This window comes from Mustela nivalis, assembly GCF_964662115.1.
Source record: "Mustela nivalis genome assembly, chromosome: 7".
In the NCBI taxonomy this organism is placed as follows: Eukaryota; Metazoa; Chordata; class Mammalia; order Carnivora; family Mustelidae; genus Mustela; species Mustela nivalis.
In genome coordinates, this window is record NC_139026.1 from 21,449,084 (window position 1) to 21,475,560 (window position 26,477).

The following is a 26,477-nucleotide window of genomic DNA, read 5'->3' on the forward strand; positions in this document are numbered from 1 at the left end:
GAAAACAAAAATATTTATTCTGCTCTAAAGGCTTTTTCCCATCTTTCTTGAACTCCGTGAAAATATTTATCCTCTGAAATGAATTATGTGAAAAGGGAAGGTATTTCCGTTGTCTTTGGCAAATGTAAAACACAATTCGCTTTTTCCAAGATGTGAACCTACTGGTAATCTCCCTTGATATAAAACTAATGCCTAAATGGTCTTTTTTATTTCCCAGCCAACCCAAAATGCTTTTAAGCAAAAGAATATGTTGGAAGCCAATTATTAAACCTGGGCAACCTAAAACATTTTTTGAATGTGTGTGTGTGTGTGTGTGTGTGTGTGTGTGTGTGTGTGTGTTTAAGAAATGTGATTCTTTGCTTTTTATTATTTTCCTCCTTCCCTTCCTTGATGCTACCTTGGTAGCTGCCATGTTCTAAATATTGACAAGATGAGATAGTTTTCTGTTTATACCAGCAGTCGTCTGTCTGTGAGATATGGACGAATCAGAACGCTGGATTTCCTTTCTCAGCCATCCATCAGGTTCATAATGTAAGGTTACAAATGGTTATTTTCTTTCCTGAACTTGCACTGTGTAATGTGTTGCAAAGTGTTGTCAGTAGCCGCAGGTACTGTGTCCTGGCAATGCAGACACTCTGTGCTGTCTCACGACTCCTGAGAGCTTGTCTCTGATGCCTCATTCACTGTGCCTTGTGACGAGTTGATGTGCAAACATTGTCCTAAAATGAGAAACATACCTGGTTTTTAAAGTCTGCAGTTTAAAACCTGTCCCATGTGAGTTTTGGCTTTCATCCCAGGTGTCTGTGTTAACTTGCTTTCACAGGAAGAAGGAAAAGGGTAAATTGATATATATATATACACACACACATGTATATATCAGTGTTAGTCTTCTGCATCTCGTACTTCCCCATGTCCATGGGCTAGTCAACCCATTGTGTCCAAAAGTTCTCAAAGGTTCATGTGCTTCAGTTGTGAGAAATATTTGAGTCTGATTTGCATGGTATTCTGTATACATTTATGCAAGCGTGGGAGTACTTTGGCCAGGAGAGACACTGTTAGAGCTACAAAGTGGTTCTCAGCCTTTTTCCATCGGACAATACTGAATTGGTCTTTGGAATGTGTGGGAAATCGTGACCCATTTTACTCTGAGCTGCATGATATTCAAATATTCACAGCTTACCTCTGCATACTTTAAAAAAAAAAAGCAGTTTTGTTTGGGAAATAGACATTTTAACATTTGGTCTTTTCTGTTTTGAATTTTAAAATACAATCTTATTTTCATATCCTGTTAAATTTTTCCCATCGGATAGTCTGCTGTCCGAGAGGTTAAGACATTTGGTTGAGAATCACTAAACAGAGCTCTCGGGGTGGCATGTGCAGGGCCTCCCTTTGGGGTGCCACGCTAGGCACACCCCTCCCCGTGCATGGGACTTCTGGCTCTTGGGCTCATGGGGTCTGTACGTTGCCTGGTACCGATGCTCCAGTGACCCAGCAGTCCCTCCCGAACCCATAAATGCTAACCAGTGCTTTTTCATGTTGAGAAGTGGCCATCTCTGCTCTTTATCATCCAAAGGAACAAATTTAGTATAACCAGCTGCATTTGACCAAACTAGCACTCTTGATTCTGGAAGATTTTCAAAAGACCTGCTGCAGCCTCCTGCTTCCGTGTGTGTGTGTGAATGTTTGTAGGAGGCCCTTCCTTACATTCACAGCCAAACCCATGTATACATATTTATAAGCGTACAGCTCTCGGGAACATTCTTCAAAGCCTCAGAGATAACAGAAAATAAATGTTTTCACCTGTACCTTATGGATGTTTGGGTAGCTCATCTCTGATCGATATTTGTCAGAATTCTTCAAAGTGAAGCCTTAACCTAACAATCATCATTTAAGATCATTTTCGTTTTTCATTAAGTGTTCTAAAGAAATAGAGAATGTTTGTTAATATTCAGATCTAAATTTATAAGCAGGTAGGTGGAAACAGTTCCTAGGAGAAAAGATTTAAAAGCTACTATTTTTTTAAAAATCAATTAAATCCTAATTTTTAAAAAAAATTCAGAATAATACAAGACTTGAAAAATACCATACCTTTCTGTTCATGTTAGGAAACTAAGTCATAACCCTGGCTTTTAATTATTTACTGATATCCTTAGGAAATGTTTTTCTCAAGAAGAAAATAAGATTACAGATGATGTTCCCTTTGTATGCACAGAGGATAGAGAGTATGTAGTATCTTCAGTTTCCGTGTTTGGAGGAGAGAATTCTGCAATACAGTGTTTTTCCATTAGCCTTATGTATCTGGTACATTTGAACCAAAAGTCATGCATCTGTAACACCTTTGGAGTAAAGCAAGGTTGAAAAGCTGCATTTTAGTCTCCGCCATCCAATAAAAATCTATCTGCAGACTTTTGTGAATTTTTTCCTGGGTCACAACAAAATTCAGTTAATGGTTTTATACTTTTCAGCTGGTGGGATAAAAGACATTTGATTTAATTACATCATGTTAAGTATGGCCCCACCTTAGCCCTTCACACTCCGCCAGACTGTGCATGCCGAGTTGGCAGTTGGTAAATACCTGTTCAACAGAATCAATTTTCCACTTAAAGCTCTAATCTCGAATTGTGTTTTTTCTCTATATTCACAGTTTAATTTTTATTCGAGCTGGAAAGGATACTTCATGATGTCCATTTTCCTTTGTTTCATTGATAATATCCTACAGGAAATACCTACATACATACCAAGTAGATGAGGTTTTAAGCCATGACCAAATTCTTAGAATATTAAAATCATTCAATACATGAACATAAAGGAAAGTTTTAAGTATTTTAAGCTCTAAAAAAGTAGCCTGGAGACATTCAGTAAGAGTGTCTTGAATCACTGAATTTCTCTTCTGTAATTACTTAAGCCTTTTAAAGAGTACTGCCAGTCAGTAATAGTTTAAAATAGAATTTTACCCCAATCTTTTCCTGTTTTGTTATTCTACTTAAATATAATTGCATCGCTGTTCCCTAAGTTTAAATCTACTATTCGCCGAGGGTAAGGTTTGATTATAAACCATTCTTTGAGGCAAAAGACTTTTTAGGTCTCTTTGATTTTTTTCATATTTAACACATTTTTTAAAACTGGGAAATTATTAAATTAATTTTATTAACTTACCTGGAGAATTACTTTTATTAATTTACCTAAGGAAATACAGGTACCATCTCGGTAAGAGTGTACTATTTTATAAGACCTAACAATGGGCCTCCCCATTTGAAATTATTGTATAGCTGAGGTAGAAACCCTAATTTGCTTTGTGGTTTCTTTCACTGGTCCCTACCCTGTACCGCCCTAACCGCTTCCTCCATAGTTCATTCCTGGTGCTGTCCAGTGTCCAGGACGGACATTATTCTCTCCAATCTTTTTTTTTTCTTTTACTGTCCATGGACCAGTTGAAGCTATAACCCAAGGCCCAGTCCCTACCCCCCGCTGGCAGTAGTGTCACCAAATCCATCCGTTCTCATAAAGCTAACTCCAGAGGGAAGACTGAACACCTGCAAGTGGTGCCTTATAAATATTCTTCGGTCTAAAGTGAAACACAGTAATAATAAGCTGATGAATTTCCAGGAAGCAAGTACATTTATGTTTTTTGTAACTTCAATCTTAAGAACACTGTTTACGTCTTTGAAAATGAACATCTGGAAATAGGCCCTACATATGACAAAACTCAGTTCTTATTCCAGACAGATAGATCCAGTCCCTATATAGAGAATTTTAAAATATTTGGACCGGAGTAATGTTTCAAGGCCACAAAGAACATAAAGGAGGGATTGTATTTCTCTTCCGCAGCATTCCCTCCCCTCCCCCACAGCATGTAGGAAGGCCCTGTCAGATCACTCTGAATTCAAAGCAGGTGGCTTGTGATTTCGGGACAAAGTGGAGTCGCAGAGAGCAGATGATGGCCCTGCCTAAACTGAGTTTATTGGATGTGCCACCCGTTTTTCAAGTGGTTATCAAATAAGAGGTCGGGATGATTTCCAGACTGAGGTGCTATGTGCTGGGGCTTGTTCTTCCAAAATGGCTGCTACAACTTATGTGGATGGTGTGAATATTGGGATGAGCATTTGGCTGTAGTTCTGCTTGACGTGTATGGAACTCACATCGAAGTTTAATTATAAAAGTGCCTGAGTTAATTCAGCAACTAGAGAATGAGTTTGCATACGATTTGCATGCTTAATGTACTAACACCTGAAATGTCCCCATAACCCTGGCTGCACCCCACTCATCCCCACGCCCAGCCCTGTTTCCAGCCTTTGCCCCGCAACCCGTGGTACCCCCAGCGCCTGCCATGGCTGTTCAGGCTGTTGTGAGAACTGCCTGTTGAGCTCAGCCAAGGGATACTTCAAGCTAAACTAAGACAGGGCTGAAGTAATGATCTGATGCTTGGTTTCTGTTGTCACCCGGAAAACACTAGATCGAAAGATCTTAACGTCAACCAGCTCCTCCTTTTGTATCATTCCACGGAGTTGCGTGCAAACTTTTGTTGTTCTGTTAACAGTGTTACCCGTGACTTCAATGTACAACACCTGTTTGCTATGTTGTTGTTGCTTTATCGAGGGAGGGGAAGAAGGTGAATGGGGCGGACTAGAGGATTTGCTGGATTTGGGGAGAGCTTTTAATTAAGAACTCCTGGCTGCATGTTTCCAGAGTTTTAACTATAGATATTATCACTTAAAGGTTATTACATTCAGCTTCAAAATAGCTTTGGAATCCACATTTTCTACATTTTCAATTTCATACTAGTTTTTTTTTTTTTAAGAGCAAATCACAGCCAGTTGAATTAAAGACTGAGAGATGTTGTAGACCAGATGTTTGAAAGAGAAAGAGAAGAAAAGATCATATTAGGCAGCCAGATGAAAACTTTCTCCTAAAATTAATTGCAGCCAGTCTTTTTTTTTTTTTTTTTTAACAAAATAAAACTTATAAAGAGAAAGCTCAAGAATGAGTCAGGGATGGGTCATAACGACAGACAGAAATGCTAAAGTAATTATTCCAGGTAAAGTCTTAACAATTTCAACAGACAGGAGATAGGAGAACCAAGCCATATGCAAGTAAGTTAGGATCTAGAACCCAACTAACAGAATGGCTTAGACTCTGCCTCAGTGAAAAGGCCTGTGCATTCCTGAGGGGCTCTAGAATTTTCTTTTGGTTTTTCAAAGACAGAAACTTCAGAAAGCAAAGCCTATTCCTAACACTTCCCAGCCTTAGCAGCCACCTCAGGTGTCACCCAAAGTAAGTCCAGACCGCACAGAGAAAATTGAAATGCTAGTCCTCTTCCCCAAAACACATGTCCTGTGTAAGCTACTTCTGGAGACTCACGGGTTTTAACCTGTTGGAGTTTCTGAGCCTTTCGGAGAATTTATTGAAAGCTGTCGACTTTTTTCTCCCCCCCAAAACGTACACCGACACCCAACATTCTACGTTCTTACGCTAGATTCCTTGAAAATCCTCCTTAAGAAGCCCTACAGTATTAACCCATTTGTTAGTACTTCAGTAAACTTGGTCTCTGTCCAGAGTTTTACTTGGTTTGGGAGCTCATGAGACCTATTTATATCCTTTTCAACTCCTGAGAAAGGTAATTCTTTTAATTCTACAGGAGCAGCCAGATCCAGGTTAAAAGAGTAACTTTGGAAATCTACCTGTTGTCTAGTTTTTGTTAATGTCCTTTTGAGAACAAAGAGTTGAATTTTGAGAAACTGGGAACTCTACCCAGGGAAAAGAGTGAGAAATCACCCCTAATATAATATCTAAATCAGATTAGAACCCAGAAAAGACCTGCCAACGCCAGCCTTTGACTTTATAGATGCTCACACGAGGCCATTATAGTAATAAAACCAGTCGAAGCTAACCTCATGGAAAATGATAGACGGAAGGATGGGATGTCCTTCTGTCTTGGGTCTGTCTTAGTGGGATACGCCATCATATGTGCATTTGCCTGTATTTGTGGATTAAGATCCTCAAGTACATGCATATGCACGTATGACTAAACCTGGCCTTGGAATGTTTATTATTCATTTGGGCTTTAGGTTTTCTGAGAAAGGTAGCTGAATACATCCAAGACTGTCACAGTGGCATTTTATCAATACAAGTGAACTCAGATGAGGAGAATTAGTCATCCATTTGTAAATTTTTCTTGTGAAATTTTGTTTAGAATCACACTTATACTACCTTTTCTCCAGAGATCTAAACTCATCCCAAGTACATGGTACCTGTCGTATTTGGAAACTGAAATTCATGAAGCTGTGTATCTGAATGTAAAAACAATTCAGACTAAAAAGTTCAAATAAGCAAGCTTAAAAGCAGAAAAGTCTTTCAAAGTTCGTATGTTCATTTTCTGTTGTAACAGAAAATTATGAATTAGTGCATCATTTATGAATATCTCCATGTTTCATTTTAAAATCACGTAGCTTAGGGTGTCCTTCTAAAAATGGAATAACTTCTTTCACGCCTGAGAAATTAACTCAGCCTTGGGAAATATGATGCTATCACATATATAAAACCAATAAAAAAATAGTAAAAGTATTTCTACACATATAATACACCCAGAGGCATTTGCCCATTCTAGCACACATGTGTAAAATGAACTCAGGCTAACTATAGGGAATGAACTTTGCCAACTGCTCATATTACCTCTAGAATAAATGTGATTTTCAGACAGGAGACTGGGGAGAACCTTCCATTACCTTGCGACCTCCAAATGAAGCCACAGCCTCAACTCCAGTTCAGTACTGGCAGCACCACCCAGAAAAGCTTATCTTCCAATCGTGTGATTACAAAGCTTTTGTAAGTTACCATCTATTCATTATTTGGGTACCAGTGGGAATAGAGGGTGTATTAGAAATACACCGAAATACAATGAAACTCTTAAAATGTTCTCCCCTTCTCTTTTTCTTAAAAGTAGCCTTTCCTATACCGAGAATGTCCAAGTAAATAGAGGTTAACAATCCCTTTTATTCTTGTAAGCTTAAGGTCTATTTTGCCTTCTTCTTATACAGTTGTATATTTTAAATGAAATATGTTAAAGCACAATCTTAAAATGGAAATGCATATAAGTATAACATATATAGACAGCAACATTCACTGACCAATGATCTCAAAACACTGGGTCTACTACCCGATTTTTTTCATTAGGGTTCTATTACTGGATACCTTGTTCTAATAGGAGAGAGAATCAGGCTGAGCTGAGAATTACAAGTAATATGAACAGGTAAATATTGAAAGAATACCATAGGTTTGGGGACAGGTGGTTGTCATGGCTGCAGCAGGAAAAGGAAAATCACCTCTCTTTAAAAAGAAATGTTTCAGTTAGGGCAGAATTCCCCCATAGCTGAAAAGGCAAGGATTTCTCCGAGATCCTTTTTCTTAATTTGATTAAGACGTGGGCATTCTGGTTGTCGCCTAGCAATTTCGGCCTTTTGTTTGTTTTATTATCTATACCTCTTTTACTGCCTGCTTATCTTGGAGCATTGGGCTCATCTCAGCAGTAATCTCCCCCAGACTGTGGAACTGAAATGCCTCCTTCCTGCAAAGCTCAAACGCCCCACAAACCCTTGAGCCTTTGGAGCTCGCCTTGATGCGGGGCCCTTAGCCACGCCCCCTGCCCTTTTAAGGCACGCCCCTCTTCGCGTCCGGCAGTGCCGGGTCCGCACGCCCGTTTCACAGTCGGGTTTTTGCCCCGTGTCATGTAAGCAAAATAATGATTTTCATTTGTTTTTGTTTTTCGTTTTTTTAAAGACACATAGAGCTCTTTCGCGCTCTATTTTGGGGGGGGGCAGTTAGGAGATTAGGGAAGGAAAAAATGACAAAAGAAAGAAACCCTATTGAAGTTTCGAAAAGTTGGAGAGGAGTCAATTGATGGAAAGGCAAAATAGACATTTTGCTACAAACTCTTTGTCGTCCTCCCCAACCCGCCCCGCCCCCCAGCTAGAACTTAGAGAGTGAGTGGCGTTTGGCACCGAGGCAGTATTGGATCAAATCACGTAACAAAAAAGTGATTGGTAATTCCTGGGAGGGGGCGCTCTCATCTCTCCTATCCCATTCAGCCCCTCCGTGGTCGGTTTGCACCAGGAGCTGGGCTCTCCCCCTTCTGGAACAACGGAGAGGTCGTTCCTCGTCCCCGCAGGCTCCCACCTTGTGCCCATCTCATTCCCAGGTGGATCAAGCACTGGGCGCGCAGCTGTGAACGCTGAGACCCCAAACTGCATCTCCGCCCCGAGAGCTCCCTAACGTTAATTACCTACGCAGCCAACTCAGCCCAAATGGGGTGCATATCGCTTAGCTTCTCAGCTGTCTCATACAACCCTGTAATTACGTGGAGAGTAGCGTGATTTATTTTTGCAGACATTGCTGCCTCAAAAAAAAAAAAAAAAAAAGGGAAAACATTTTTAGATGCCCCCATTTTGCAGTTAAATATGATTTGAAAGATGGCATCTTTAGAAAATGCTGCGGTTTTATTATAAAGAGCAATTTACAGCTCTCAGAACTGAAGTTAATTCTACAGCATTCTCTCTTTAAAAGCATTTATTTGTTAGGATTAGTTACTCTTAGTTTATAAAAGTTATCCAACAACTTTCAGCCAGGAAACCCAGCCAGTAGGACTTCCACAGTTTGGTTTTAAATCGCAACTCCTATTTATTATATTTTTTCATAAACCATTGAATTGTTTTGTATTTTAGTATTTAGGTTCTATGCTGATAAAAGAGCTCAGAGGGACAGAATCAACCCAAGATGCCTGTGCAAAAATGCGGGTAAGTTTGCCAAACAATTTTATTTCTAGTTGCTGAAATACTAAATACTGGGTATGGTTACAAATTGCCACTTTTCAAATGACTATTTTCTTCATCTGCTGGTCCGCTGAATCACATTACTGTTACATAAAAAGGTGTTTGGGCTTTGTTCATGTTTATACTTAAGCTTATCTGACTGTAGTGTGAGTTGATATCTGCTGGACATACTAATGTATTTATGCCACATGGCATTTACTCTTATTTTTAAAGATTTAAAGTAAAGTATGTACTTTAGTCATTCTCCAGTTTAAGAGACAGTCTTTAGTTTATTGCAAGAAAACGCTTTAAGCAATCTGAGAATATTTACTGTGAAGACCACCAATTAAGTAAAAGATTATCCAATGCTCAGCTATCGAGAGTTTATTGTATAAAGCCAATACTCTTTATGAGGCTTCTCAATTCTGAGGGTATTTTTTTGTTTTTGTTTTTGTTTTTTTTAGTATAAGAAAAGAATATTCCACTCTGAGTAAATCACGTAAGGGCAGTCAATATTGACAAAAATGACAACTATAAATGTCTGTGATCATTGGTCCCCGGATTCCTAGGAGTCTCTACTACCCAAACCGAATCTTACTCATACTACACATCCACTGTAATTTTGTTTGTTTGTTCTATTAACATACAATGTATTATTTGCTTCAGGGGTATAGGTCTGTGAATCATCAGTCTTACACAGTTCACAGCACTCACCATAGCACATACCTCCCCAGTGTCCATAACCCAGCCACCCTGTCCTTCCCCACCCCCTTGTCGGTTTGTTTGTTTAAATGTGTCCCTTATCCTTGCTTCCTCCATAACAGATGTATAGAGGCTTTGGCCACACCTGACAGTACAGATTAAGAATAGTAGACTCATTTCATATAGCAACTAACCAGAGTCAAATTTAACATTGTTACCAAGTGAACCCTAGCTCTTACTTGTGGCCAATATACGTTGTTTTATTTTACATGAGCAGGCATCCTGTGAGAAATATTTAAAAATTTAAACAGTTAGGAAGGCAAATATGTAATGTCGATTGCTCATGGAAAGCTAAGTATGGGTGAATCTTCATGAAATTGAGACCTCCAGAAGTAATCGCTGATTTAATATCCGGATCAGTTCAGTAACAGAAAGACTGAAATTAGTTATCCTTCTGTTTGATGTAGAGTTATACTTATATTGTCTGTGCCAATAAGTCTTTTATCCCAGGTACTGTATTTAGATGAAAAAAGCTGTGATATGTGTCAGGAACTCTGTGTTCTGGTTTTGTTGCTGCTTACATTGCCTTGGAAGTCACTCTTAGTCATGATGATAATAACTGCTAATATTTAAGGAGTAGTTAAAATGTACCAATCTTCTGTGCTGAGCTGAATGTTTTGCATATTTATCCCATTTAATCCTACCACAAACCTAGAGCTTAGTGCAGTCCTTATCCCCATTCTACACTTGAAGAGAATCAAGCTTGAGGAGGCTAAGTAACCTTCCCAAGGTCACATAGTGAAGAACTTGCCAATCTGGAACTGGAACACAGGTCTTTCTGACTCCAGAGCACAAGCATTCAACTACTACACTCCTTACTTGGAAAACGAGGACATTGGACTAGATGCCCCTTAGGGGTCCTCTTTCATAGTTTTATAATTTATAATATAATTTTATATTATAATCTTGTATTTTCAATGTATATCTGATCTAAATTATGTCACCATTGAACAGTAAGAAAATGGGAACATTTTTCAACCGTCAAGGCTCATAATAATTTTAGAGCTATTTATGAACACATCTAAGAAATTAATTTGGCATCTCTGATTTAATACTATTAACTCTGTTATCGGAGCCCAGCTACTTCAATGCTGTAATCAGCATAAATAGTGCATAGAGTACAGAGCACCATTTAAAACCAGATTTGTGATTTGAATTTCAGTCAATTTCTTGAAATTAAGTGGATCTGAAATTCCATTCTGATAACAACAGGAAAGCCATTTTAATAGTGTCCGTGGAGAATAATTTAGTTAAATACTTGTCTGTTGCTTAAAATGAAACAGAAAAGGCCGTCTGTTAGAAGCCATTCTGTTCATTGGGGCGTTTTTCTGGTTTGCTGCCCTTGGTGTTTACTTGGGGTCGTTTACATGAAAATAGGAACTTTATTGCTTCTTCAAATATTACCAACTCTTATTTCCCATCCTGATTAAATAAATATCAGTCTCTGGTACAGAAGCTAACATTACACTCACTGGATTCACTAGAGCCTTTCCTAACTAGAAGCGCAGACTCGCTGTTATCCGGAACTGTTGTGTTGTGAGTTAGAGCCCTCACCAGCTGAAAATGGGGTCCATCTCTACTTGCAGTTAATTTTCAGTTTGACCCTCAAGTTGCTGTTTTCTCTGTTTTCAACATAGTGGCCTCGCAGCCCAAAGTCCCAGAATTGTCAAGTCCACCCAGGGAAATACTTCAGAACACAGATGATCTTAAAAACTGATATATAGTACTATCATTAGGCCAAAGTACTGTAGATTAAAACTTGACCTGATTTACTCGTTTGGTGGGGGTGGGGGAAGACCTTTCAACTCAACAGTATGTGTTTTAGTTGAAATTAAAACCACTTTCCCAGTAAGAAGTAAATCAGTGTGGTTCTTTATTCTGAGAACTATTTCCTTGGTGTACTTTGTTCACACACATGCCAAAGATTTAGCTCCTGCTCCCACTGACTTCACAGGTCAGCGGAGGAGTCCAACATGTTAACATTTTTAGTTTCCCCAAAGTGGGAGAAGTACCACCGTTGGGAGGGGGGGTCTTTGTGCATCTGTCTGTCTGCAGGAGCATGCTACGTGATTCCCCAAAAGGCAGGGTCTCCTAAAGTCGGTTTATCCATACCAATAACAGTTAATGCTCAAGAGCTGTATAGCACATGTTTCTGTGCATTCGTTCATCTAATCATGGGGTAACTATTGCTATGGTTCCTGCCTTTCATACGGGGGAAGCAAGGCAAAACAAAAGTCAAGTAACTTACCCCAGGTTACCCAGCCAGGAAGCTGTGCAGGCAGGGTTGGAACTGGGGTGATTTACCTTTATCACCAAACTCCTGACCCGAGGCTATACACCCATCTAATGAGCCAGTGGAACATTTATTCTCCTGAATTTTAAAACAGCTGAAAATGTGGATCATTTATATTGATAAAGAGCTTTAAGAACCCTAAAAGACTCTGTAAAATTAGCCACATTAAACCATTTAGGTACAGTCATATGTAGTAATTCTGGGTACATGCCAATCTGTTATTCTAAATAAAAATTTCAGGAGTGTTTTTACTGCATCTTAAGCAACTATATTTTTACCCACAATACCTAAACATACATACTTTGCTCCAGAACAAACCATACACAATTTTCCTTCTTCAGAAACATTTGGAGTGTTTGGTAGGCACAATCGGTTAATTTCTAAGTTTATCTCAACCTGTTTCTTCATCTCTACCATCCCCTCCAGTTCTGAAGCAAAGATCATTCTACACTGATGTCCTGGTGTTTAACGAGACACATATTGTTTCCGTCAAAAATGGGCCACCGTAAGCTAAGGTGTGTGAGATGAAAGGGCTTCACATCATTTTACGATATGGAATCCCTTCTGTCTCTGTTCAGATCAGTCCGTCTTTTTCCCTCTTTAACCTGTCATACAATTTTTCTGATAGACTTGACTTTTTAGAACAGTTTTGGGTTAACAGAAAAATTGAGCATAAAGCACAAAGCTCTTGGGGCGCGTGGGTGACTCAGTTGGTTAGACCACTGCCTTCAGCTCGGGTCGTGGTCCTGGGGTCCTGGGATCGAGTCCATATCGGGCTTCCCCTGCTCTGCAGGGAGCCTGCTTCCCCTCTCCCTCTGCATCTCCCCCTGCTTGTGCTGTCTCTCTCGTCTCTCTCTCTCTCTCTCTCTCTCTCTGCCAGATAAAAACCTTAAAATAAGAGATAATATCCTCTTCAAAAAAACAACAACAAAAACCGCAGAGTTCTTGATTATATCCTCCACCACCACTGGCCTCACAGCTGCCCTTATTAGTGACATCTGCCTTGGTGTGCCACCTTTGTCATAATTATGAACCAGTACTGTTATGTCATTAACGAAAGGCTGTGGTTTACATTAGAGCTCATTCTTCGTGTTACACGGTGTTCCGGGTTTTGATAAACGCGTCATGTTCTGTATCGCCCATGACAGTTATCACAAAGAATCCTTTCATGCCCTAAACATCCCCTCTGCTCCACCTGTTCACCTTCTCTCCCCTCCCGCCCCCGACAACCACTCACCTTGTCACTGTCTCTATACTTTGGCCTTTTCCAGAATGTCCTATAGTGGGAATCATACAGTAGGTACCCTTTCCAGACCGACTTCTCTCATTTAGCAATGATATGCTTTTAAGCTTCTTTCTTCTATGTCTTTTGTGGCTTGACAGCTCTTTGTTTTTTGGGTTTTTAAAAAGATTTTGTTTATTTATTTGACAGAGATCACAAGTAGGCAGACAGTCAGACGGGGGTGGGGGGAGGGTAAGGAAGCAGGCTCCCTTTTGAGCAGAGAGCCTGATATGGGGCTCGATCCCAGGAACACAAGATCAAGGCCTGAACCGAAGGCAGAGGCTCAACCACTGAGCCCCCTAGGTGCCCCCAGCTCTTTGTTTTTAATCACTGAGTACTGATCCCTCATATGGGTATACCATATCCATTTACCTGTGGAAGGCCACCTTGGTTGCCTCTAGGTTTTGCAGTTATGAGTAGAGCTGCTATAAACATTTGTATGCAGGTTTTCGTCTTAAGATTTTTTTCTCCGCCTCCAAACTCTCTTAAAATTATCTTCTGAATTGTGTTTAGTGAAGAAGAATCAATAGGAACTTGCATTAAACCCCGATAATTTTTTAAAGCAAAATTGCAATTTTTGTCTTATCTTTCAGAGTTTTCTACAATAAAAGCCTAAGAGATTAGATAGGCCTTGATATTGAGGCACACTTTTAGGAAGATGGAGTTCTGCGAATTATTTTGCTCTTCAGTAGAACAACGTGGCTGCTTATTTCCTTTACTGTGACAGCTTTACAGACCTAGTTAAAATTAAAAATCTAAAAACATATATTAGTAATATGTGAGGAGTTGTAAGAGATGTCTGTTTAATCTGAGCATACTCATTGAGTGCTGCCTTTTACGTTACTGGCTGGGTTTTCCAGCTAACTCTGTGCTCAGAGACCATCTTCATTATTTTTTTAAAGATTTTATTTTTATTTATTTTACAGAAATCACAAATAGGCAGAGAGGCAGGCAGAGAGAGAAGGGGAAGGCAGGCTCTCTGCTGAGCAGAGAGCCCGATGCAGGACTTGATCCCAGGACCCTGAGATCATGACCTGAGCTGAAGGCAGAGGCTTTAACCCACTGAGCCACCCAGGCGCTCATAGACCATCTTCATTTTTGAAAGGACTTCTGGGGGGAAGCATTAGTTCTGAGATCCAGAATTCGATGGCCCCTAAGGTAATCCCCACAGAACACAGAACCTTCCTTCTGTCACCCCTCATGCCACACTGTACATGCACCTGGGTCATTAAGCCCCATGCCCCTGGGAGGGCAGGAATTCTGTATATTAAATCCCCAGGGTCTCCCATAGCATAGCTGCCTTTTGAAGTGGTTTTGATGGTTCAAAAAAAATTCCATGGTTCTAAATGCTTGTAGAGTCTAGTTCAGGAAAAACCTCAAAACCACATTGACCTCTTCCTCTAAAATTTGAAAAACAAGTAAGTTGATGGAGATATTTGCTTTGGGTTTTTTCATTTGTTTTCCCGTAAGTATAATGCCAGTGTCCCAGCGATTTCCCTGGTTTTCTGTGTTCCCAAAAATGTAAGAGAGTATTCAAAAACTTGGCCATCCTGCACTCTTTTTGCAGTTTCTAAAGGCCATCACTGAAAGGGAGAGAAAATGATGGGAAACTGTAGATAAGAGGGTAAATGTAATTTTGCAGTTTTGTATTTTGGGAAGGCGACTTGTTCCTCAATCAGTTGGGATTAGCTTGCCTCTTTTATTTATTTATTTTTATTATTTTTTTATTATTTTTTTAAATGGAGTACTATTTTCTGTGCTTTTTTTAAAAATAATTTTGATTTTATTTATTTATTTAACAGAGAGAGAGAGAGAGAGAGAGAGAGAGAGAGATCACAGGTAGGCAGAGAGGCAGGCAGAGAGAAAGAGAGAGGGAAGCAGGCTCCCCACTGAGCAGAGAGCCCAATGTGGGGCTCAATCCCAGGACCTTGGAATCATGACCTGAGCGGAAGGCAGAGGCTTAACCCACTGAGCCACCCAGGTGCCCCTAGCTTGCCTCTTTTAAATAATGTGTCCACAGGACTGAACTTCACAAAGCAATAAAGAGGTTGCTTTGGCCTTTCGGTGTTCTCTTTGGTATAAGTAACTCCCACTTCAAAGATTCTAATATGTACAGTCAAAGATTCTAAGATGTACAGTGGTTGATGAAAGGCCAGATGAGGTTCTAGTCCTTTTTGCCTCACCAGACTTACACACATACCCATGCCCCAGACCTGAATTTTGCCTTGGGGTATAATTCTCACTAACACACGGTGGTCAGTCACTTCTCTAATTAGATATACCATTATGAAACCTGTGCTACTGTACGAGGTGGGCCATTATATTCAATTTAATACTCTGTAAAATCTGATTTTCTCTAATCCTGTAGTTGATGATTAGTATTGTTCACAGGTGTCTGTGCTCAAGGAAATTTCTCTTTTAAAAAAAAAGAAAGAAAACAGATACTGTTTTCAACTACAGTCAGGTAGAAATCTGTCTTCCCCATCCAAGACAGGAATTATTTTAAAATCATTTTTAAGTCAGGAATAAGCAGCTCTTCTGGCAAATTTATTGGGGAATCTTTATTTCCCAAAGGGCTTAGAGAGTTCAGATGCCACAGTTCAGTGTTCTTGTTGAGTCTGTTCCCCTGCGCCTGTCTCATTTTTAAACTTCCGGTCGGGAGGCAATTCTAAAGTTGAATTTTCAGATATATAGACTTCCAAATAATTGTGCCTTGGTTGAAGTGTGAAGACTGTCTTTTTTCCTTGCTTGCAAGGAAACAAATTAATGTCGGAGAACGGATTAGAAAGCTTGGAAAACAGATTTTAGAATAAGATGGGAACGTTAAAAAGCCTCTTTGATCTTAGACTCCTGTACTACCCTCACTAGTCCCCATCCCTGAAAGATATCGTGAGCCTCCTCTGTCTTTAATTCCCACTTGTCTAAAGGCACGTTACGTTCCTTCTGCAACTCCTGTCTATGAGGAATTGTCGTTCCTAGAAATCATTCCAGGGACTACTACTTGGGAACCAGGCTGGGGAAAAAATACACTGTAAACAACTGTTTTTTTGTAAGTCTCCATTGGCTCAAGTTTCAGAGAAGAATCAACTATTTCCCTTTTGCTCCCTCCCAAGTACTGCACGGGCCAGGTCAGGTATAAGCCCACCGATGTGAAAGTGTGCTAAAATGATGATATACACAAAGAAGTAGCATTGCTGGCTGTCTACTGCTGAGCTGGGCTCACAGGGACCTGTGCTTTTGCTTTGTGAGTGTTTTCCCGGGGACTCAACAGTTCTAATCCTTTCATCCCATATTGTCTTCATAACCCACATTCTCTTAATTTTGTGTGTGTGTGTGTTTCTGTTCCTCTTGTTACTGGCTCTTTTCCCATGTAACACCCTCAGTACTCCACAGCACCGGATTTCACGGGCCGCCTCTGTCTCTAATTCCCACTTTGTCTTACGCTCTCTTTCTAAACGTACTGAGTCCATTGTCATCGGCCCAGATGCGTGGCTCTGCCGAATGTTCATTGTTGCAACCGCCATTTCCCTGCTGGGCCAGCTTGCAGCTCGGAGAGGGTTCCGTTGTGCTCACTGATTTGTTTTTACCTCTGCTCTCTTTTGCTAGTGGGAGGTCGTACTTTAGAAAGCAGCTCAGTGACAGCATCCATCCTCGGAATAAGAGTAACAGCTGAAATCTGTTGGTGCTCACTACATGCGAGGCACTGAACTATGTAGTCCTCACGGCTCTCCAAAGTAGATGCCGTATTAACACACCCCTTTTACAGATGAAACAACTAAGACATAGAGGTTAAATACCGTGATGCACAGGGAAGGCAAGATAGGAATCCAAACATGCCCTTCTGTGCTCCCGTTTGCTGTAGAGCAGTACCTTCTGGAGGAAGGACCTTGGCAGTGGGTCCCTCCATAAATTCAAGATGCCCGCACGCACACAAACGCACACACACACACACACACACACACTGCAGTTGTACTTACAAGCGATGGATTAAACAAGTTGGTGTGTTTTTTCACATGTTTACACTTGGCTTTTTAACCAAAATATTATACATTTTTAAAACTTCACATTTTATTATTACAGAAGCAATACCTATTCATTGTTATCTCGTTTTAAAAATAGAGCCACAGAGAGGAGAAATAAAAGCTATTGTAATTTTGTCACACAGAGATGGTAAACCCCTCTCTGTTAACCCCTTGTTCGTAGGTAAGCCTCCAGACTGATTCGTCATGCGTTCATAGGCATCCCTCTCCTAGAAAGAAACAGAAATATTCATTACTGTATGTTTATTCCAATATATATTCATCTTCAGTATTATTCACAGTGGTTGAACAATATTCTAATTCATAACTGAACCAAACTTATGTAACCAGTTCCCCTTATTGGTCGTTCCCCTTCTTAGGTCATTGGGAATCTTTTCAAATTATAACCAATACTGTGGGCAACATCCTTAGACCTGAATCATTTGCAGCTGGTCTGATTATTTCCTTAGAATGAGCCACTAAATGTAGCTTGGCTAGGCCAAAAGTATACCCATCTTGAAACTCTGGGGGTAAGTTGCCAAATTGCCTTCCCAAAAAATTGTTCCAGTTTACACTCCCAGAAGCAGTACACAAAAATGTGTTGATGTTTGCTTGTCCCATCTCTCAAGGGGATGTACTTAATATCCTGGATGTGCTCCTCATTGAGGGAGAACTGGGGGACTTTTATGAGAAACCATACATCTTCAGCGTGACCCCTGGGCTCATCAGCTCTGTCCGATCAACATCTATTCTAGATTTAACTCCAGAACCTATCTTTATGACCTGAACCCTTTATGTGAAGTATGCTTTATACTTTCACAGCCCCTGAGAAACTATGAAAGATTAAGTAATTCTTGTTATTTCCTCTGAAGACCAAGAGCTGTAACTAAGTGCTAACTAAGGAGTTTTGGAGATCGCTTGTCAAGTGGAGGATAGTGTGATTTGATAAATTAACTGCTCTCTGAATTAATGTAGGACGCAGTACAACGCAGTAAAACGGAGTTTTCGTGCATAGCAGCGGAAAACAGTTCTGACAGTGACTTTCAATCAAAAATCAACTATTTTAAGTGCAGAAGTTTTCAAACTGTGGTAGCAGCAGCAGCAGCATTTATTTATTATAAATGCAAACTCTTTGGCCCTACCTCACTTACTGTCTTAGTTTGTTCAGGCTGCTGTAATAAAAATACCACATTACAGGCAGAAATTTGTTTCTCGGGGTTCTGAAAGCTGAGAAATCCCAAGGTCAAGGTGCTGGTAGATTTGGTGCTGGGTGATGGCTCTCTTCCTGGCTCATTTACAACCTTCACTGTACGCTCTCACAGTGCAAGAGGCCTCTCTTATAAGCCCACGAACACCATTCAGAGCTCTATTCTTACAACCCGAACATCTCCCAGAGGCCCCACCTGCTCATATATTGGGGATTAGGACTCAACATTAGAAGTCTGGGGGAATCACAGACATTCAGTTCATGGCACCTACTGAATCAGAAACTCTAGGTGTGGAGCCCAGGATCTCGTTATTTAACAAGCCTTCCATGGGATTCCAGCACTCAAAAAAGTTTGAGAAGCACTGCCTTGGTCCGCTGGGCATTCCTGTTAGGTCTGCTGTGTAGACAGGCTGCCCTGGTAGAAGCGTTCGGCCAGGGGGTAGAGATGGAGGGCATCGCCGTGCGCTGGGCTAGACCCGGCCAGAGCGTGTGAGTTACACTTGGCAGGGCAGGAGCCGAGTCTGTGCCCGAGGAATCGTTGGAGTGGCTGCCTGCCCACCGTCTGCTCTGGTCACATGGTCTGAGCAAGGCTCTGTTTTCACCCAGTCCTCACGTTGCATCCTCATGACCAGAAAAGCCCTTGAGAGGTCCTTGAGCCCCATTCCCCAGCCAAATGAGACTTACCCCTAAGTCATTAGTGACAAATGAGAGTCCACACTATTTTTAAAGATGCCCAGAGGGAAAAACTTCCAGCTGTCCCTAATAATCCTCCTGCCCTCCCAAGAATTCTTTCCTTCTCATCTGCATGCTTACAATTTGAACCGGTTTCCTAGTAGAAAAATGAACACCCAGCCCTTCCCTCCTTGAGCTGACAAATCACAGAGGTCTCTGAAGCTTTCCCATCCCATAGGAATCTCTTGGCCTATCTCCAATCATGTTTGTGGTTCTCTGAGTTCTTCTAAGGCTTTCATGCACAGCGCTGGGCACCAGGGCTCTCTGGAAAGTCTGCTGAGCTCTTCATGCGTTGAGAGGCTGGTACTGTGGTTCTTTCTTATAAAGCTGGCTTTGTGCTCATTACCGTACATTAATTCATTTGCTTCTTCACTTAATAATCACAGACTTCAGCAGCTGTTAGATTGAACCCTGTCGAATTGCTGATATGTAGCTGTTTTTTTTTTTTTTAATCCATAAAAATGGCCATGTCATAGGGTTCAATCCAAAACCAGGTGCCAGTCGTCATGGGGGAGACAAGAAACAAATCAAAAAAGGGGTGGGCTGGGATGCCTGGGTGGCTCAGTTGGTTGGACGACTGCCTTCGGCTCAGGTCATGATCCTGGAGTCCCGGGATCGAGTCCCGCATCGGTCTCCCAGCTCCACGGGGAGTCTGCTTCTCTCTCTGACCTTCTCCTAGCTCATGTTCTCTCTCACTGTCTCTCTCTCAAATAAATAAATAAAATATTTAAAAAAAAAAGGGGGGGGGTGGGCTATCCTCAAGGAAAACCCCCCCCCCCCAGAGTTAGGGAAACAAACAATCCCAAGACCAGGACAGTTAACCCCAAGGGAGAGCAGCAGAGGTTCCCAGGTCAGGCCTGGGGAGCAAGAGACAGCCATTGTGTCCGGTTGGAGGGGGCACATGAGGTTTTCCCAGAAAATGAATCTGAAACTGAGTTCCAAAGTGAATTTCACATGGCTGATCTGTGGTCTGCTCTCTACCTCTTATAATCTCTACAATGTATAACTAGTTTTGCTGAATACGAAATATGATACTCCTGGTTTTATACATTTTTTTACATCACTTGAAAGTCACTTAGGGCTACCAAACATAATTGTTTGATCTTATTTTAATTTACTTGCTGAAACTGAATACAATAATTAAGCTTTGAAACGAACTAAAGAAAATATTATATGGCAAAATTAATAGTTATGACTCAGCACTTGAATATCTAACTAGAAAGCATTCTCAGGGTAGCCATGTGTGGGTTAAAAATGTAAGTTAGAAGGCAATAGACCATCCGGAGATGTATTCCCCAGTCTGTGTTTAAAATACATTGGAAATGAGCAGAGTATTGTAAGAATGAAGGGTCGATGACATCCTCCCCATGGGCTGCCCCACTCTGTTTCCTCTTTGTACTGGTTACGGGCACAAATGATTCTCATTAGGAACATAAACATCACTCCAGACTCAATCGCAACATTACAGCTCACAACTGAAGTGCTCCCTGTCGTAAACCTCTTTGCTCTCACTCACAGTTATGAAAGTCATGCTCTGAGACCAGAGCATCCCTGCAGCTCAAAAGGATATTCTCATACTGTTGGTTCTGCATTAGAAAATGAGAAACTGTTTCTTTCCGGTGCATGCTAGAAGGATAAAACAAAAGCACTAATGGCAATTTCCGACTTGATACAAAGATTCCAAGCAATTCATAATTTATAAAAAGGAAAAGACAAAAGATGGTATTGCTTTCCTGGGTGAATCCAAAAAATCCCTCTTTTAAAAAAAAATGTAGAAGTGTTCAATTACTTTACCTGTTAAGAACGGTATCTCGGGTGCCCACCTGCAGATACAAGGGATATGGAATCCCTAGTCTGTGTAAAGCTTACAGAGAAACCCAAGCGCTAAATGTAAAGCTGGCTTTGCTGTTAAGATTCAGAAGTTGCCTTTTAGTTTAGGTTTCAGAAATGTAGCATCCCTATATAACTAAATATTGTTTCTCTTGGAGCAATGAAAGCAATGACAATCTTATTTGGGGGAATTGTGAACAAAATACAATTGACTCTCACTATAATGCTTTTCTAGCAGGAGAGCAAGATGCTCTAAAGGTTAAGTTAATTTGGGGCATCCTGGGAGTATTCAGCTGCTAAGGTATCTGGAGGTCCTCATTACAAATCAGTCTCTCCTGTAAAGCTGGCACTGAAGGTGGGGGGCGGGGCAGAATTTGAGGACTGGGGGAAGCCTCTAAAATTCCATAGAGTGTGGCATAGGGGGAAAAAAATGGAAAGAAAAGAGAACCATAGCATAAGGTTTGCTCTGAGCATTTTACTGAAGAAGAGAATTCTGTTTATACAAATAAATAAAGCTCGAATGTTTTAACGTATGTACATATATGGGAGTATTAACTATTCAGAATCCCAGCAGACCTTGCAGATAGATCATAGTGACCAGCATTGCCCAAGAGCAATTGCTTTGTAACTTGACCAGTGATGTCCAGCCTAGCTGCCTCTGTCCCTGGGAAGGAGAAGAAAACCGTAATTGCAACACGTAAGAGCAAGTGCAGACAATAGGATGTGGGCTGCCTATGATTGGACTGAAGCCCTTGCTCACTTTTTGATATCTGTAGAGCCTTCATAAAATGAAGTGGGCGCTTTATTGGATTTCTTGCCCCCCACCCCCCACCCCCGAATTATTCCCCCTGAAGACTCCGTGTATTTGCTTTCTTTCTATGTGTTTTCATCTTTGGTTAAAATAACATATGAAAAGACCTCTTTGAAAACTCTGTCCACCAACAGAAAATCCCCTGAAAGAGGTCGGATTTTTATCTCTTATAGAATTATAAATGCCTTAAAGAAGGAGCAAGTCATTGAAGGCCCGCCGAGTGCCTCTGTGGCCAGCCAGGGTCCCTCATCTTCTTGTCAAGGCGCGGAGCCGAGGGAGGTGCGGTGTGGACTCCCGACTGGGATGTGTCCCCCCCCACCATCCCCCGCAGCCAGGCACAGCCCACAGCACGGGCTGCGCCCGGATGGCCTCCAGTTAGGAAAGCAGGGATCCTGGGCACCCACAAAAGAAAAAGAAATGACTGTCTTTTAGATTTTCTTCTTTGTTCAGCGTCGCTGAACAGACGATGTAGAATCTTCCTATCGGGACAGAAGTCACCACTGATGCCCTCCATCCAGCGGAAGAGCCCGCGTCCCCGCCGCCCTGTGCATCTGTCGCGCAAATCACCGCGCTCTTTCCTCTGCGGCCACCCCTGTCCTCAGGCTGCTCTTCATAAAATCAGCAACGCGTTTTTCCCGTTGCAAACGTCAGGGATTTCACGCAGAAGACCCCATAAAAATAGCAGCCCCTCCGTGTGCCAGCCCCTGTGCTGGGCTTTTCCTCGGTGGGTGCCTGCGGCCGCGGGCGCCGCTCGCACCTTCTAAGGCATCTGCCCTCGGGGTCTGCGGTTCCGCGCTCAGCCTCCTGCCCGCTCTGTTTCAGCCGCGCTGAGCGGGCGGGGGGCCTCTTCGCGCTCTTCTTGTTCACTCCTTGAGCCACCTCATCTGCTCCCAGGTCCTCAGGCACCCCCTCGATGCAGATGGGGTTCTAGATCAGATGCTCATTTCTCAATTCCCCTGATCGCCCCCCTGATTATCGAACTGAGCACGCGAGTAAGGGTTTCCTGCAAAAGCCTGTTCCCTGTAGTACCCGCTTATCTCAGCAAATAGCCCCTTCATCTGTGACGTCCTCTCGCTCTCGTGGCTTCCATGGCACATGGGTAGCAGAGCTGCTCGAGTCCTCATCTCTTCCATGACTGTGGCTTCCGCTCCAGCTCGGGTGCTTAGGGGTCTCGCGGTTGAGCTCGCACCTCCGGTTCCTGCCTCCAGGCCTCCAGCCTCAGCTGCTCCAGGGCATCCAATCACCAACCTTGTCTTTCTGCCACCCACCCCTTCCTTAAACACTTCCAGGGCATTCTGGCTTGGCAGAGTAAGTCACAAGCTTCCAAACCTACTGCACCAGCTCATTTCCACCAATTACCCAAACCCACCCTATTATTTCTCATTTCATGTGCATGTGGATTCTTCTGCCAGAACGTCCTCTTTGGGTACCCAGGAAATCCCTGTCCGTCCTTTAAAAGCCAGCGCAGTCAGCCCCAGCAGGCAAATGGTGCTTGTTGAATGAGTAATGAAGACTTGCCCCGCTCTCCCCTGCAAAGTGAGCCTCTCTTTGCTCAGTACTCTGGAAGCCCCACGTGCGTGTCACTGGTGCGTTTATCAGCGTTTGTGTTGCAGCTTCTCTTTGTGGTGTGTACCTCCTGTGCTGCCTCTTCCTCGCCCTGTCCCGCACAGACATCTTTCCCAACCCTCTCTCCCTCTGAGCCCAGGCACAAGGCTCCGAGTCTGCTCAACACAGCGCTTGGGACAGCCGCTTTCTGCAGACTGTCATTTGCACACAATTTGAGGTCTGACATGCCCTGAAGTAGACTCAGAGTTTTCCCAGCACAGTGGGCTGCCTACGATAACCACTCGGCTGCCGAATGGATAACAAATGGTTTTGCTTTTTCCTTTTTGGGGGTTTTTCTTAATGCTAAATGTTGATATTTTCATCTTATGTTAGCTATATGTTACTTCACGGTATGGCTAGATCTGTCTGATAGAATGTATTCATGGCAAGAAACGAGCGCGGTAATTTGTTGAAATCCACTGTTATCTTTGCAAAGAATTCCTCACACATTCAGCTCACCCAGCCACTGTCCATGCCAGCCGTGGCTCTCTCCCTGTGCAGAGCTCAGCCCATGATTTTGCCTTAAAATCCATACACTGAATGTTATTTCTTCTAGCTTTACCTTTGATTTATCTTGCACACTTTTTAAAAAAGACTTTATTTATTTATTTGAGAGGGAGGGGGGAGAGGAGGTTGGGGGGCAGAAGAAGAAGGAGATGCAGACTCCCTGCTGAGTGGGGTGGGGGGAGGGGGCGTGGCAGCTGGAGCCCGGGACTCGACTCCGATATCATGACCTTAGCTGAAGGCAGATAATGGCTCAACTGACGGAGCCACCCAGGCACCCCTATCTTGTACACTGTTAAGAATTGTTTGGATAAAGCATTAAAAAGATAAAAGTGTCTAAATTTCTTTGGCAGGGGGCTTAGGTGGCTCAGTCTATTAAGTGTCTGCCTCCGGCTCAGGTCCAGGTCCTGGGATGGAGCCCCACTTCGGGCTGTCTGTTCAGTGGGGAGTCTGCTTTTCCCTCTGTGACACCCCCTGCACCGCCTATGCTCTTTCTCTCACACAAAAATAAATAAATAAAATCTTTAAATCTCTGGCAACCGCAAAAGAAAACTAGCAAGTTCGAGTAATTTTAAAACTAGTTAAAAAGCAACTCAGGAGAAAGGCTTTTTTTCTATACTATATGAAACTTTTAATAAATACTAAATAGTAACATTCTTACTGATCCGTCATCTCTATCTTTGAAACAAGTGGAGTGGCTATCCAAAAGATGCATCAAAACAATCAGAGGAGAATGTGAAACCCCTTTTCCGTGGCTCAAGTGAAAGATGTAACATTGTTTTTAAGCTCAGTGAGTTCCATTCACACTGTCCAACTAAAAGGCTTCTTTAATTCTGGTCACATTTCAGAATTTAAAAATGGAAAATTGGGTAATATTTTCTCCCAGTTCCCTTACTGTCCGTAAGACAGGTGGTTGGGGAACGCCCACAGTGGAAGGTTCTGGTGCATCAGGCAGGAGGCTGTGTGGCACCATGAATGGTGATGAGGGAACAGGAAGGGAGAGATGGGGTCTGAAGAACCCTCAGCCACTCCTGCAAGAGAGGCTGTGCTCTATCGCGTTTACCCGTAAAGCCTGTTCTCCCTCTACCTTCTCAGGACTTTGTGCTGTTGGTGAATTATTGAAATGGTTTCCTTACCTTCTTATGTATTTTCTCTCCTCTTTTGTTCCCACCTGTCTTCTCTGGAAAATCCACCAGGCTAACTGTCAGGTAGGTTCTTTTTGATGTTTAATGTGCTTATTAAGAGGAACCATAGTGGGGAATCAAGTACCCAGACTATTGGAGACCCGTGATGAATGATCAAACTAAACAGAAAAGGTACATCCTAAATTGTGGAGAAAGTTTGTGCACGTGCATAAAACGCCCAGAGCTGCAGACTAGCGGCACATGAAGCCGGCCTGAGCATCTGTCCTAAGAACTTAGCCTGAGGAAATCTAGCGGCTCTAAATGACGAAGGAGGTTACCTGGACTGTCTGGTTTTGCTGTGGCTCAAAATACGGACAGTTCCGGAGGGCTTCGCTGTGGTAGGGGGGTATTCTGTCCTGCAGTGACCAGTGACACAGCGACAAATTCATCCGCTCTTCAGGATTTGGCCAGGTTCAAGAAAAATTCACAATGAGGTGCTTAAATCCCTCTTCTAACTACATGATTCAGACCTACATCGTGCCTTGGAGAAAGAGTGACTCTGGGAGAAAGGGGGAGTGGTGGCACTTGTTTTGTTAATGCTAAACTCACCCTTGGAGTTAACTCTGACAGGGTTTAACTCCAGTCAAAGAAGGGTTGCTGGAAATCACAGTAGGAGACAGGGCTGTTCCTTGATCCCTTTGGTGTCAGGGAAAAAGTTTTCCTTCACCCACGGGAAGTGGCAGAACAAGCTCTTTTTAGATTCTCAAGTGCAAGACAGACGCTTTAGAAGCCCAAACCGTGGATGAGCCTAAGAGAAGAGAGACATACATTTAAATTAGTGTGTTTGGTGTGTGTTTGATGTGTGTGCGTGTGTGTGTGTGTGTGTGTGTGTGTGTGTGTGTTGTTTTTAAATTGGGCTCATTTTTATCTTTTAAGAGGAGAAATTATGTGCTTCAGTTGCCATGCAACACAAACTGCTCTAACAGCTTTCTAATTTTAATTTCAGAAGTCCACAGAGCAAATGAAGAAGGTCCCCACTATTATTCTTTCGGTCTCTTATAAAGGAGTCAAATTTATTGATGCAACAAATAAGGTGAGTACCGCCCCTCTCTTTGGTTTGTCACACCAGATACAGTCCTGGGCATATGATCTAAAATACTTTGCTCCCATCATGCCCAGCATTTCCCATTTTATTCATGTCCTGCCCCCCACCTTTCTGCTCCCTGAATGCATCTGTAGGTGTGTGAACGCACACACACACACTCATACATATACACAGAAGGGCACGTTGCATCTGGGGATTTCATCTAAGATTCCTATACATGTTTTGCTTTTTCTGTGTGCTTCTCTAATAGACTGGGGCCATTTAGTATCTGGCCCTTTGGATCTGGAGAACATTACAACAGAAAAAAAAAAATAAAGTCACGTATGTAATGAAAATGTAGCATTGTCATCGTTCCGCCATCAGAGGAAAATATTACTGGCCAAAGGACCAGGACATTTGTCT

The 26,477-nt window shown here is 42.1% G+C and overlaps 1 protein-coding gene across 21 annotated transcripts in view; it reads left to right on the forward strand.

Moving 5' to 3' along the window:
* ANKS1B (ankyrin repeat and sterile alpha motif domain containing 1B) overlaps window positions 1–26,477 on the forward strand; it is a 1,113,310-nt gene that overhangs the window by 1,050,871 nt on the left and 35,962 nt on the right. For 9 of the 21 annotated variants that reach the window (XM_082739196.1, XM_082739188.1, XM_082739181.1 and 6 more), the window contains 3 exons: window positions 6,694–6,822; window positions 8,715–8,786; window positions 25,977–26,063. In XM_082739196.1, coding sequence (XP_082595322.1) covers window positions 6,694–6,822; window positions 8,715–8,786; window positions 25,977–26,063 — 288 coding nt within the window. Of the gene's footprint in view, window positions 1–456; window positions 532–6,693; window positions 6,823–7,663; window positions 7,724–8,714; window positions 8,787–25,976; window positions 26,064–26,477 lie in introns of those variants that run through there. The other 12 variants (XM_082739199.1, XM_082739197.1, XM_082739179.1 and 9 more) reach the window with 3 other exon arrangements.